We start from the raw sequence: 13,408 nt of genomic DNA on the forward strand, positions 1-13,408 counted from the left end.
TGCAACCTTCCCGTCTCTTTCCTACCACCCGCCGCCGTTAGGAATCTTCAGATCCCGCTGTAAAGAATGGAGGAAGGAGGAGCCATTTATCCTTTACCAAGATGGCAGCCTCCTGGCAACTCCAGTCACTTTATAAATATGGCTGCCACAGGAAGTACGTCACGGAAGAGGGTGGGAAATCTGCGCGCGCACGCTGCAAAGCGGCTTTTTGGGACGCCAGCGGCTGAGTTCTTCCTTTGACAAGATGGCGGCAGGAGGCAGTGGTGTTGGTGGGAAGCGCAGCTCGAAAAGCGATGCCGATTCTGGTTTCCTGGGGCTGCGGCCCACTTCGGTGGACCCAGCGCTGAGGCGGCGGCGGCGAGGCCCAAGAAATAAGAAGCGGGGCTGGCGGCGGCTTGCTCAGGAGCCGCTGGGGCTGGAGGTTGACCAGTTCCTGGAAGACGTGCGGCTACAGGAGCGCACGAGCGGGTACGTTGGGTGGGACTTCCGGGAGATGGGACGGTTCCTGCGCCCAGGTGCAAGGCCAGGCGTGCTTGCGTGGACTCGTCGGGGGTCGGGGGTCGGGGGCCGGGGGTTGGGGGTTGGGGGTTGGGGGCTCCTGTCCCGGGGACCGCCGAGGAAATGGAGAGCATGGGCAGGGGACTCAGCATGGGAAGCTGGAGAGCTTGATAGAGTTACCAGATTTAGCAGATAAATATACAGGACGCTCAATTAAATTTGGGTTTTAGGTAAACAATGAATAATTTTTAGCATAAATACGTTCCATGCATCCACCTTAACTTGCTGTTTCCTAAATATGTGTGTGTGTGTATATATATGTATATATGTATATATATGTATATATGTATATATATGTATGTATGTATATACGTATATATGTGTATATACGTATATATGTGTATATACGTATATATGTGTATATACGTATATATGTGTATATACGTATATATGTGTATATACGTATATATGTGTATATACGTATATATGTGTATATACGTATATATGTGTATATACGTATATATGTGTATATACGTATATATGTGTATATATATATATGTTTTTCGTAGGGAGTCTCGCTTTATCGCCCAGGCTGGAGTAGGCGCGATCTCAGCTCACCGCAACCTCCGCCTCCCAGGCTCAAGCGATTCTCCTGCCTCAGCCTCTTGAGTAGCTGGGATTACAGGCGGGCGCCACCATGCCTGGCTATTTTTCTTTTCTTTTCTTTTCTTTTTTCTTTTTTTTTTTTTTTTTTTTGAGACGGAGTCTTTCTCTGTAGTCCAGGCTGGAGTGCAATGGCACGATCTCGGCTCACTGCAACCTCTGCCTCCTGGGTTCAAGTGATTCTCCTGCTTCAGCCTCCCAAGTAGCTGGGATTACAGGCATGCACCACCACGTCCGGCTAATTTTTGTATTTTTAGTAGAGACAGGGTTTTGCCATGTTACAGGCCAGGCTGGTCTTGAACTCCTGACCTTAGGTGATCCACCCGCCCCGGCCCCCTAAAGTGCTAAGATTACAGGTGTGAGCCACCACACCTGGCCTAATTTTTGTATTTTTAGTAGAGACAGGGTTTCACCATGTTGGCCAGGCTGCTTTTGAACTCCTGACCTCAGGTGAGCCACTGCGCCTGGCAGTCCTTCCTAAATACTAAGTTCTGTAAACTGCTGGGCGAAGCCTTAGCCTGGAAGAGTCCGGTGGCGGGACTTGACTAAGCGGAAGATGAAGGCTGGACCTGCCAGGTTAAATCTCTTTCCTCTCCAACATCTCTGGCTGATGTTCTGCATTTCTGTCCCCCAGTGGCTTGTTGTCAGAGGCCCCAAATGAAAAACTCTTCTTCGTGGACACTGGCTCCAAGGAAAAAGGTGAGGAGAGGCTTTTGTGGTGTGGAATGGCCGTTATTCGTTGTTAGTCAGTTTACGGTAGCCTCTGAGATCTGTGTTAATGATGTGGCTTGGAAGGCAAATATCTGCGGAAACAGGTCAACCTTAATATAAACAAGGGGACCTCAAATGGGCAGAAAGCAAGCTGGAGACGAACTTAGAGAAGGCAGGTTTTTCTTTTGAGATGTCAGTGATCTCCATGCACAGATAAGCTGCTGGGAGTCTGCCTTGATGAATAAGTTAGAAACACATTAAAGGATCTCTTTTTAGCTTGCAGAAAAGCAAGTCAAGGACCTGCTTAACTCAGTCCTGCCAGTTGCGGTGAGTCACGCCTGTATTCCCAGCACTTTGGGAGGCTCAGGCAGGCAGATCACTTGAGGTCAGGAGTTCGAGACCAGCCTGGCCAATATGGTGAAACCCCGTCTCTGCTAAAAATACAAAAATTAGCCAGTTGTGGTGGCGGGCACCTGTAATCCCAGCTACCTGGGAGGCTGAGGTAGGAGAATCACTTGAACCTGGGAGGTGGAGGTTGCAGTGAGCCGAGATCGCGCCGCTGAACTCCAGCCTGGGATTACTATTATTTTTTTGAGACAGTGTTGCTCTGTCATCCAGGCTGGAGTACAGTGGTGTGATCTCAGTTCAAGCGATTCTCCTGCCTCAGCCTCCCAAGTAGCTGGGACTGCAGGCTGCACCATCAAGCCTGGCTAATTTCTTTTCTTTTCTCTCTCTCTTTTTTTTTTTTTTTTTTTTTGAGATGGAGTTTCGAGCCCAGGCTGGAGTGCAATGGCGTGATCTCAGCTCACCGCAACCTCCACCTCCCAGGTTCAAGCGATTCTCCTGCCTCAGCCTCCTGAGTAGCTGGGGTTACAGGCATGCGCCACCATGCCCAGCTAATTTTGTATTTTTAGTAGAGATGGGGTTTCTCTATGTTGGTCAGGCTGGTCTCGAACTCCTGACCTCAGGTGATCCGCCCGCCTCGGCCTCCCAAAGTGCTGGGATTACAGGCATGAGCCACCACGCCTGGTCAAGCCTGGCTAATTTCTGTATTTTTAGTAGAGATGGGTCTTCATCATGTCAGCCAGGCTGGTCTCAAACTCCTGACCTCAGGTGATCCACCTGCCTTGGCCTCCCAAAGTGCTGGGGTTATAGGCGTGAGCCGCTGCGCCCGGCCAAGATGAGCTTTAATAGGAGTAAGAGGACTTGCTTTAGTGAGCGGGTAACACACGTCTTAACTTGCTTGCCTTAAGTTGCTAGAATGTAGGGTGGGGATCTGCTGAAACAAGATGAGGCGTGAGGGAGGGATTGCTCTGGTGAGTAATAGTGTTTACTTCAATATGTAGAAAAACAAACTAAGAACAGATGATCTGCTCTAATGAACAGCCTGGAAGCAAGCGAGGGGGTCTGCTTTAATGAGCAAGAGAGTGAGCTTGTGTGAGATCAGTCAAAGGGTGTGTTTTAATGAAAATGAGCGGACCTGGTTCAGTGACCAGATAGAGTGGAAGGAGCTGCCCTGAGGTACAGGAGACTTCGAATAGGCAGGTAAAAAGTGGTTATTAGAGTCTGGGTGCAGTGGCCTACACCTGTAAGCCCAGCGCTTTGGGAGGCCGAGGTGGGGCGGATCACTTGAGGTCAGGGGTTGGAGACCAGCCTGGGCAGCATGGTGAAACCCCGTCTCTACTAAAAATACAAAAACTAGCCGGACACGCATGTAATCCCAGCTACTGAGAAGCGCTTGAACACGGGAGGCAGAGGTTGCAGTGAGCCAAGATCATACCACTGCACTCCAGCCTGGGCGACAGAGCAAGACTCTGTCTCAAGCTGGGCATGGTGGCTCACGCTTGTAATCCCAGCACTTTGGGAGGCTGACGCGGGTGGATCACCTGAGGTCGGGAGTTTGAGACCAGCCTGACCAACATGGAGAAACCCCGTCTTTACTAAGAGTACAAAATTAGCCGAGCGTGGTGGCGCATGCCTGTAATTCCAGCTACTCAGGAGGCTGAGGCAGGATTGTTGCTTGAACCTGGGAGGCAGAGGTTGCAGTGAGCCAAGATCGCATCATTGCACTCCGCTCCAGCCTGGGCAACAAGACTCTGTCTCAAAAAAAAAGAAAGAAAGTGGGGGGTTATTAGAGAAGTCAGCCTTGACCGAAGTGAGTTGATCTGGTGTGTGAGTGTAAAGGGTAAGTCAGTGACCTGCCTGTAATGAACAGATGGGAAAGTAGTTATCGGCGTGCTTTGGCGAGTGGGAAGCCTCTTTGTGGGGCAGGAAAGAGGCAGTTTATGGGTTCCACTTTCGTAAGGAAACACGGACAAAGATCATAGTGGTTGTAAGCAGTCAACCAGGTCAGCCCCTGTGCTTTGTAGGCCTTAAATGATGACATCTTCACAACAGCCTAGTGAGGGAGGTATCCACATCCTCATTTTGGGGGCACGGAGGAGCTAAGCCTCTTGTGTGAGGTCCCACAGTCCATGCAAGGGCGTTATTCCATTCTAGAGTGTTTTGCTGTAGAGTTACTGCTTTTAACTGTTAGGCTTTTGAAGTAAAAACCACAGGTATCTTTGTGGGAGGAAAAAGACAGTAAAAACCAGAGAACTAGAAGTTATGCTGAGAAGTGGCCGTCCTGGGTCCCAAGTCCACTTCCGTGGCCCTCCCTGGGCTTCAGTGTCAACTGATGACTTGCTTTCTTCCCTTTTTTTTTTTTTTTTTTTCCCCCTGAGACGAGATCTCACTATGTTGCTCAGGCTGGCCTCAAACTCCTGGGCTCAAGTGATCCTCCCACCTCAGCCTCCCAGAGTGCTGGGATTACAGGCGTGAGCCACCATGCAGGGAAGAGGTTCCCTGTTTGTCTGGAAGACCCTCCTATGTGGCTGTGGGCGTGACTCTTCGTGTCCCCAGCATGGGGCCTGCCTCCTGCTGGCCCAGCACTTGGTTGTGGAGGGTCAGAGCTTGGGCACCTTGGGCCCCATCCTTAGGGGCCTCTACCTCCAGGTAGGAGCCTGGGGACCCCCAAGTCTCCTGGGGTGACTTGGGATTCAGGTCTGATGGCTCCCATGGAGGTGAATAGGGTGGGTGGTCTTTGGCAGTGGGTAGGGCTGAGGCCTTGACTTGTTCTCTTTCCCACTCTTAGGGCTGACAAAGAAGAGAACCAAGGTCCAGAAGAAGTCACTGCTTCTCAAGAAGCCCCTTCGGGTTGACCTCATCCTCGAGAACACATCCAAAGTCCCTGCCCCCAAAGAGTGAGTGTCCCAGCATCCCTGGGCCCTTCTTTCCCGCCAGACTCTGGTCCTAAAGGGTTTCCGGGGCTGGGGGGTGGTAGGTGAGGGTCATTTGAAGGGTAGGGCAGGCTCAGGTTTGGGCTTCGGAGTGCAGATTGGAGGGAGGGAGTCTGGGTGCCCTGGTGCTGGGCCGAGGCAGGTGAGGAGGGGCCTGGACCCAGCTGGGGGCTTTGGGGTTGGAGAGGAGGGGCTGAGTGGGAGGCGTGTTCAGGAGGCACATCCGGTGGGTCTTGGGGCATGAGCGGGTGAGAGGGTGGACAGCTGGCCTTCCCCTGAGATGGGGATGTGGAGGAGGAGTGGGATTTCGGGTGATGTTGAGGTTGGTTTTGACGTGGTGGTGTGAGGTGCCTGGGGTATGTCCAGGACGGGGCTGTTGCTTCGTTGAGTCTGGGGCTCAGAGGGGAGGCCTAGGCTGGAGACAGACGTGGGGAGAGGAGTTCTCTGAAGAGGGGGCGGAGTGCCACCTTTTGGAGAGGGGGTGCTGAAGCTGCCTTAATGGTGGAGGAAGCCCGACGGGGAGGAGGCCCGGTTGCCGTTCAGGCTGCCACCTCACCTGCTGCACTTGTGCCCCCTCTCCCCGACCAGCGTCCTCGCCCACCAGGTCCCCAATGCCAAGAAGCTCAGGCGGAAGGAGCAGCTATGGGAGAAGCTGGCCAAGCAGGGCGAGCTGCCCCGGGAGGTGCGCAGGGCCCAGGCCCGGCTCCTCAACCCTTCCGCAGCAAGGGCCAAGCCCGGGCCCCAGGACACCGTAGAGCGGCCCTTCTACGACCTCTGGGCCTCAGACAGTGAGTGATCCTGCTGTCACCTATGAACGGGGACAGGACTGCCATGTCCAGTTTGTGTGTGTTGTGCACTGCACAAGAGTACAGTGTGAAAGGGAGTGCTTTGTGGGTGCTTTGGTGACCTCCCAGCAGAGTCGCGCGTCCTGAAGGGGCGGCCGTTTCCCACTCGTGCTTTTCCTTTCCTGAGTTGTGAGGCTTCAGGAAAGGAAGCCTTCAGCTTTGGTCTCTTCCACTTTCTGAACCCGTCCAGACACAGTTTTGTCCTGGTGATCAAGGCCCTTGGGGTCTAGAATCAGTCCTTCCCTTGCCTGAGCTTCAGGGTCACCTTTTTGAAATGTGGAGGGATTGGGGGGAAGCCTTTGGTGCCTCTTCCATGCTGGGACTGTCCCAGCAGCTCCCCTCGCTGTATCCACAGACCCCCTGGACAGGCCGTTGGTTGGCCAGGATGAGTTTTTCCTGGAGCAGACCAAGAAGAAAGGAGTGAAGGTGAGATGTGTGGGAAGGGCATCCTGGGTGGAGGGTGAGGAGGGCTGGGAGCTGCTCTGTGTTCCTGCAGTAGAGTCTCAGTCTCAGAGCCCTTCCATCCCAGTGGCCGAGAACTCTGTGCTGGAGCCAGGTGGCTGGGATTCCTGTCCCAGCTCCAGTGCTGACTGATCCTGGGAAGGTGGTCTCACCTTTCTGCAACCTGTATCTTCCTCTAAAATGCAGATGAGGGCCGGGCATGGTGGCTCACGCCTGTAATCCCAGCGCTTTGGGAGGCTGAGACAGGTGGATCACCTGAGGTCGGGAGTTTGAGACCAGCCTGACCAACGTGGTGAAACCCTATCTCTACTAAAAATACAAAAAAAATTAGCTGGGCTTGGTGGCACGTGCCTGTAGTCCCAGCTATTAGGGAGGCTGAGGCAGGAGAATCGCTTGAACCAGGGAGGTGGAGGCGGCAGTGAGCCGAGATCATGCCACTGCACTCCAGCCTGGGCGACAAGAGCGAAACTCTGTCTCAAAAAAAATAAAATAAAATACAGATGAAGTTGTACTTAGATCATGGGCCGGTGGGGAGAATGTAAAGAGGTAGCGCATGAGAAGGTGGAGCCCGTGCTGGCAAGTGGCAGAAGTGTCACGGGTTTGAGTTTGGATTTGCAGCCTCCTTCTTCTTGAGCTGCTGGACCCCAAGTGTTAGAGCCCAGGTGCTTACAATCTCCAGGGCTCAGCCTCGTGGGTAGCAGAGGATAGGCTACTATCCTTTTTCTGAGATGGAGTCTTGCTCTGGAGTCACCTGAATGCCCCTTGAGCTCTTCCCACACCCAACCACTGGCAAGGCCTGGAGCGTCTGCCCCATGGCTGTGTCCTGGGTCACCCGCAGCCCCAACGCACGGCCTTACCCTGCCTCGGCCTTTTCTCCACAGCGGCCAGCACGCCTGCACACCAAGCCGTCCCAGGCACCCGCTGTGGAGGTGGCGCCTGCCGGAGCTTCCTACAATCCATCCTTTGAAGACCACCAGGTACACTGCCCCGTCCAGGCCTCCCTCCTCAGTGGGCTCTGCCTCTTGGTCAGGCCTTCACTAGCTTCCTCCCTGTGCTGGGAACTCCAATGACCCAGACAGGCCTGGGCCTGTCCTCAACGGGGCTCACGGTTCAGTGCAAGAGACCTGTTCCCAGACAGTGATGGACAGAGTGGTTGGGGCTGGGAGCCCAGACGGGGCACCTGGCCCAGCCTGGGGGGTCAGGAAGGGCTCCTGGGAGGAAGGGTCGCCTGAGCCGAGGCAGAGGCTGAGGGAGGGGTTTGCAATGGGAGGAGGGGAGTGGGTTTTCCAGGTGGTGGGAACAGCACTGCAAAGGCACAGAGTTGAGAGAGACTGTGGTGCCTTCCAGGAAGCCTGTGGGACAGAGATGAAAAAGGCTGTGGTGACACGGTGGCACACGGGCAGCCAAGTGACAGTTATATATGGGCGAGGCTAGCTCAGCAATGGGAAAGTCTAGCTGGAGCCACTGTGCATTTAGCGGGCATCTGTTGGGCACAGATGCTGTGGACAAAGGGGACAAAAACCCCTCCCTTGGCCGGGTGCGGTGCCTCACACCTGTAATCCCAGCACTTTGGGAGGCTGAGGCGGGCAGATCATTGGAGGTCAGGAGTTGGAGACCAGCCTGACCAACATGGTGAAACCCTGTCTCTACTAAATACAGAAAATTAGCAGGGCATGGCAGCGCGCATCTGTGGTCCCAACTGCTTGGGAGGCTGAGGTGGGAGGATTGCTTGAGCCCAGGAGGTCCAGGCTGCAGTGAGCTATGATCGCACCACGGCACTGCAGCCTGTGTAACAGAGCGAGACTCAAAAAACAAGCACAACCCTCCCTCGAGGAACACCCCTTCTCATGGGGTCACGTGACTGGAGAGATGCTGAGATGTTTGCGGTAGATGCAGGACGCTTGTCCGAATCGTTTTCAGCATTCATAAGAAGGAGATAGCTAGCCGGGAACAGAGGCAGCTTCCTCATCTGGTAGAGAAATGTGTCTGCGGAAAAAAGCAACAGTGTGCTCATGGTTGAAAGCGTGAGGGTGCCGCTCACTGCCATCTGTTCCTGGACCAGATGTGGGAGGGGGCGTGGAGATCAGACATTCGCTTTTAGATTTGTACAGAACTACTTCATAGAGATAAAATTCACTTAACCATACGGTCAACCTAGTTAGAGTATGTGATTCAGTGGCTTTTAGTGACCATTGTGTAACCATCCCCGCAGTCAATTTTAGAACATTTTTACTGTCCGTAAAGGAAACCTCACCCATGTCAGCCATCACCCCCGCAATTCCCTGTCTCGTGTGGTCTTGGGCAGATGCCAGGCTTCCTGTCTCAGGGACCAGCCCACCCTGACCTATTCACATAAATGAAACTGTGGGCCGGGCGTGGTGGCTCACACCTGTAATCCCAGCACTTTGGGAGGCCGAGGTGGGTGGACCACCTGAGGTCAGGAGTTCAAGACCAGCCTGACCAACATGGAGAAACCCCATCTCTACTAAAATTACAGAATTAGCCGGGTATGGTGGCACATGCCTGTAATAGTAGCTACTCGGGAGGCTGAGGCAGGAGAATCGCTTGAACCCAGGAGGCGGGGGTTGTGGTGAGCTGAGATCACACCATTGCACTCCAGTCTGGGCAACAAGAGTTGCCCAAACTCTATCTCAGAAAAAAAAAATGTGAAGCGTGCAGGTCAGACTGCCTTCACAGACGTGCAGAGCAGGTGTGAGGGCGAGGGTTTGAGGTGCCCTCTGGCTCTGTGCAGGGTGGGTGTGCTGGTAGACGGGGTGTGGGGAGGAAAGCCTGGGCCGGGGCGGGATCCACGGGCACTGGATGAGGGACAGATGGGAGGTAAGAGGGTCTAGTCTCAGTGTCCCAGGAGGGGTTCAGGGACCCATCCTCACTCCCGCCCCTCAGACCCTGCTCTCAGCGGCCCACGAGGTGGAGTTGCAGCGGCAGAAGGAGGCGGAGAAGCTGGAGCGGCAGCTGGCCCTGCCCACCACGGAGCAGGCCGCCACCCAGGTGAGCCCCGCACCTGCCCACTGCCTCCCCTCCCCGGGCCTCCTACCCACCCCTGACACTGCACCCCGCCTCCCCAGGAGTCCACATTCCAGGAGCTGTGCGAGGGGCTGCTGGAGGAGTCGGATGGTGAGGGGGAGCCAGGCCAGGGCGAGGGGCCGGAGGCTGGGGATGCCGAGGTCTGTCCCACGCCCGCCCGCCTGGCCACCACAGAGAAGAAGACGGAGCAGCAGCGGCGGCGGGAGAAGGCTGCGCACAGGCTGGTGAGTGCCTGGGCCAGCGGGGCCTGCCTCTGATGCCTCACCCCCTTCCTTCCTTCCTCCCACCATGGGCTGCCCTGGGTGCTGCGGGCAGCCTGCACACCCCAAGCCCCGCATGTGGCCTGTGGTTTGGGCTGTTTGGGATCCTCACAGCTGAGACTCATTTCCCAGCCTCTTCCAGACAGGGCTCGGGCTGGGGTGGGACAGGGTCCCTGGCGCTTCTGTTTGAGGGGCGGGGTGGGGGGAGGTTTCTGCACCGCAGACCAGGGGAGATGGATGACAAAAGGGGCTTCAGCAAACAGCTGCTGGGAAGGCACTGGAGGGGCCGCTGATGTGACGGGGTTAGGAAGGGCCTCCGGGGACAGGCAGGTTTGCGCCGGGAAGGCTCCCTGTGTAGAGAGAAGGCCTCCCTGTGTGGCCAACACCGGCCTGGGCCCTGACCCTCCCCCGTCTCCACAGCGGGTACAGCAGGCCGCGTTGCGGGCCGCCCGGCTCCGGCACCAGGAGCTGTTCCGGCTGCGCGGGATCAAGGCCCAGGTGGCCCTGAGGCTGGCGGAGCTGGCGCGGCGGCGGAGGCAGCGGCAGGCGCGGCGGGAGGCCGAGGCTGACAAGCCCCGAAGGCTGGGGCGGCTCAAGTGAGAACCAGGCCGGGAGTTCTGGGAGAGGCTGGGGAGGGGGCCAGGTCCCAGGTCCTGACACCTTCCTGCCTTTCTTCAGGAACTGCCCACCCGCCCCCATCGGGAGACCACCTCTTCCCCCACAAAACCCCACATTCTCAGAGGCCCCTTCTTCTCCAGGAGGGGGCTTTGGACTGGGTGTCCTGGGCCCCGCGGGGGTGGTATTTCTGAACACCCGCCCTGTTCTGCAGGTACCAGGCACCTGACATCGACGTGCAGCTGAGCTCGGAGCTGACAGACTCGCTCAGGACCCTGAAGGTGCTCATTGTGTCCTGCCGTGGAGCCCCGTGCCCAGTGATGACACCATCCTTGCTCCCCGTGCCCCCCAGGGGCTATGGGCGACACCATGGCTGCCCCTGGGCTGGGCCAGTGGGGCCAATGCCCAGGGACTGAGGGCACGGGATGCTGGGATGAGATCCCAGGGTGAGGGGCCAGGCTAAGGTTTGAGTCTGGGACCCTAAGAAGGCCTTTCCTTCCAGCTGGTCCCTGTTGCAGTCCCGGTCACCATTAGGACTAGAGGGACCTTCCTGAAGCTCAGAACCAACCCTGTCCCTCCCCTGCTCAGAACCTGCTGTGGCTCCCCAGTGCCCCTGAGGAAGCCCAGCTCCTCTGTCAGCCACACACCTGGGCCGACCCGGCTGTGGGGCTCCAGCCAGCTGTGCTCATGAGTGGACTGTGCCTTCTCCCTCTGATCCAGCCTTTGCCCTTGCTGTCCCCTTTTCTGTGTCGTCACCAGCCCACTTCCCGCGACTCCTCTGTCGTCACCAGCCCACTTCCCGCGACTCCTCTAAGCCCAGCTTAGAGATGGCCATAGGTTGGTGGCTGTCATCCCAACACTGAGCCCCAGCAGCTGAGGGCCAGGCTGAGTCCCTGGTGCCCACAGGCTGCCCTGGGGAGACTGCATGGGGCTGAGCCCTGCCAGGACCCCGAGGAGAGGTCCGGGCCCTTGGGCTTCTGCCAGGCCCTGCTGAGGCCTCCCTCTCTGTCCTGCAGCCCGAGGGCAACATCCTTCGAGACCGGTTCAAGAGCTTCCAGAGGAGGAATATGATCGAGCCTCGAGAGAGAGCCAAGTAAGGGGCGGCCGGGGCTGCTGTGGGGCGAGGGCATCTGGGATTGGCCCCGGGCACTGATTGCTCCATTGTCCCTGCTCCAGGTTCAAACGCAAGTACAAGGTGAAGCTGGTGGAGAAGCGGGCGTTCCGCGAGATCCAGTGAGTCCACCCGGCTTCGGCGCAAGGAAGGGAGCCCTTCTCCCACCCCGTGGTGCCCACCGAGTCCCAGGGCCCCTCCCAGAGTGTGGCTAGTGGCTGAGCCACACCCCCTTGGCCATGCCCAGAAGAGGCCCTGAAACCAGAGTGGGGTTGGGAGGGTCCCCAAAGGGAAACTGAAAGGCAGGGGGTGTCAGGTCGGCAGGGGGTATGGGGCACCCTCTCACCCACCCTCAGCTCCTCTCCTCTGTCCCCAGGTTGTAGCTGCCATCAGATGCCGGAGACTTGCCCTTCAATAAAAAATCCCTTCTAGCTAATCAGTGGGCTCCACGTGTGGCTTGTGTGCCTCCTGCGGGCGGCTGCTCCCGGGTGCAGACTCTGCGTGTCCCCCCGTGGCGCACAAGCATGTAGGTGCCAGAACTCACCGCCAGAGCCTGGTGAGGGCCTAGGGTGTGTCTGAAGGGGTCGTCAGCCGACTGGATCGTGGTCTGTCCAATAGCTGTGAAGCTGGCAGCCCTTCCAAGCCTGGGCAGATCCTAAAAAGACAGCAGGCAGAGGGTGCAGGGCTTATGGCCTGGCCGGAGGTGGGAGGTGAAGCAGAGGGCACAGGGCTTATGGCCTGGCCGGAGGTGGGAGGTGAAGCAGAGGGCGCGGGGCTTATGGCCTGTCTGGAGGTGGGAGGTGAAGCAGAGGTGAGGAGGAGGTTCCCCCACTGGATTCCGACTTGGAGAATAGCCCAGTTCCTTCTGCTGCAGGTGACATAGCAGCTCTCGCCACACTGATAGAAGGAGTGGCGGCAGCTGACCTCTGCTGATAGAACACCTGCTATCGGGTTTAAGCAGGTGGATTCACTCACTGAACTCCCAGCGGTCTAACCAATGAGGGCTGTACTTATTCCCATTTTAAAGGTGAGGAAACAAGCTGGGCACAGTGGTTCAGTCCTGTAATCCCATCACTTTGGGAGGCTGAGGCGGGCAGATCACTTGAGCCCAGGAGTTTGAGACCAGCCTGGGCAACATAGCCATACCCTATCTCTACCAAAAATTAGCCGGTTATGGTGGGATGCAGCTATGGTCGCAGCTACTGGGGAGGCTGAGGTGGGAGGATCACCTGAGCTTGGGAGGTGGAAGCTGCAGTGAGCCATGATCACGCCATTGCACTGCAGCCTGGGTGACAGAGGGAGACCTGTATCAAAAACTTAAGTAACAAAGGTGAGGAAACAGAGGCACATAAAATGAGGTAATTTTCCTCCCTTCTGTGCCTATTTTGAAAACATGTTTTTAAAATCTTTACAAGAAACGAAAAACTTATTCTCACTGTAAATCATTGTCAAAATGTGTCTGTCACTGTTGACCTTTGCCCTCCAGTCACATCCACGCCCCTGTTCTGGAGCTGCCTGTCAAGCAGTCACTGTAGTGTGGTTTGAGTGATTATGCTCCCTGTGTGATTCTATTAAATTACATAATCGATTAGCCAGGCATGGTGGTGTGCACCTGTAGTCCCAGCTCCTGGGGAGGCTGAGGTAGGAGAATCGCTTGAGCCTGGGAGGTGGAGGCTACAGTGAGCTGAGATTGCGCCACTGCAGTCTCTCCTGGATGACAAAGAGGACCTTGTCTCAACCCCCCCACCTCCCAAAAAACTAACGTAAATTTCACGCATGTACTTGTGAGGATAGAACTGTTTGTTTGTTTTTTTTTGGTGTCTTAGGATCACACTGTGCGTGATTCTGCAGCTTGCTGTCAGTGCATCTTGGAGGTAATTCTGTGTACAGAACTGCTTCCTTCTGTTTTGTGGCTGTGTG

At 56.1% G+C, this 13,408-nt stretch overlaps 1 protein-coding gene and 1 non-coding gene across 4 annotated transcripts; both read left to right on the forward strand.

The window, feature by feature from the left end:
- Positions 1 to 189: 189 nt before the first annotated feature.
- Positions 190 to 11,924, forward strand: NOP53 (NOP53 ribosome biogenesis factor). 3 transcript variants are annotated; one of them, XM_009435942.3, is made up of 13 exons: positions 190 to 468; positions 1,796 to 1,860; positions 5,006 to 5,114; positions 5,739 to 5,938; positions 6,351 to 6,421; positions 7,339 to 7,434; positions 9,362 to 9,466; positions 9,544 to 9,726; positions 10,183 to 10,358; positions 10,592 to 10,658; positions 11,394 to 11,470; positions 11,554 to 11,610; positions 11,865 to 11,924. In XM_009435942.3, exons 1-13 carry the CDS (start codon positions 245 to 247, stop codon positions 11,869 to 11,871), a joined length of 1,437 nt encoding a protein of 478 aa, XP_009434217.1. In that variant the 5' UTR covers positions 190 to 244; the 3' UTR covers positions 11,872 to 11,924. The 3 variants fall into 3 exon arrangements, 1 of the variants encoding a protein (XP_009434217.1); XR_010153911.1 differs by having other exon boundaries at positions 192 to 468; positions 10,592 to 11,214; XR_010153912.1 differs by having other exon boundaries at positions 192 to 468; positions 10,592 to 10,823.
- Positions 10,689 to 10,798, forward strand: LOC112206498 (small nucleolar RNA SNORD23). Its single transcript, XR_002940858.1, has one exon. It is a non-coding gene; the product is annotated as a small nucleolar RNA SNORD23 (small nucleolar RNA).
- Positions 11,925 to 13,408: the final 1,484 nt, after the last annotated feature.

Source organism: Pan troglodytes, chromosome 20 (assembly GCF_028858775.2).
Source record: "Pan troglodytes isolate AG18354 chromosome 20, NHGRI_mPanTro3-v2.0_pri, whole genome shotgun sequence".
In the NCBI taxonomy this organism is placed as follows: domain Eukaryota; kingdom Metazoa; phylum Chordata; class Mammalia; order Primates; family Hominidae; genus Pan; species Pan troglodytes.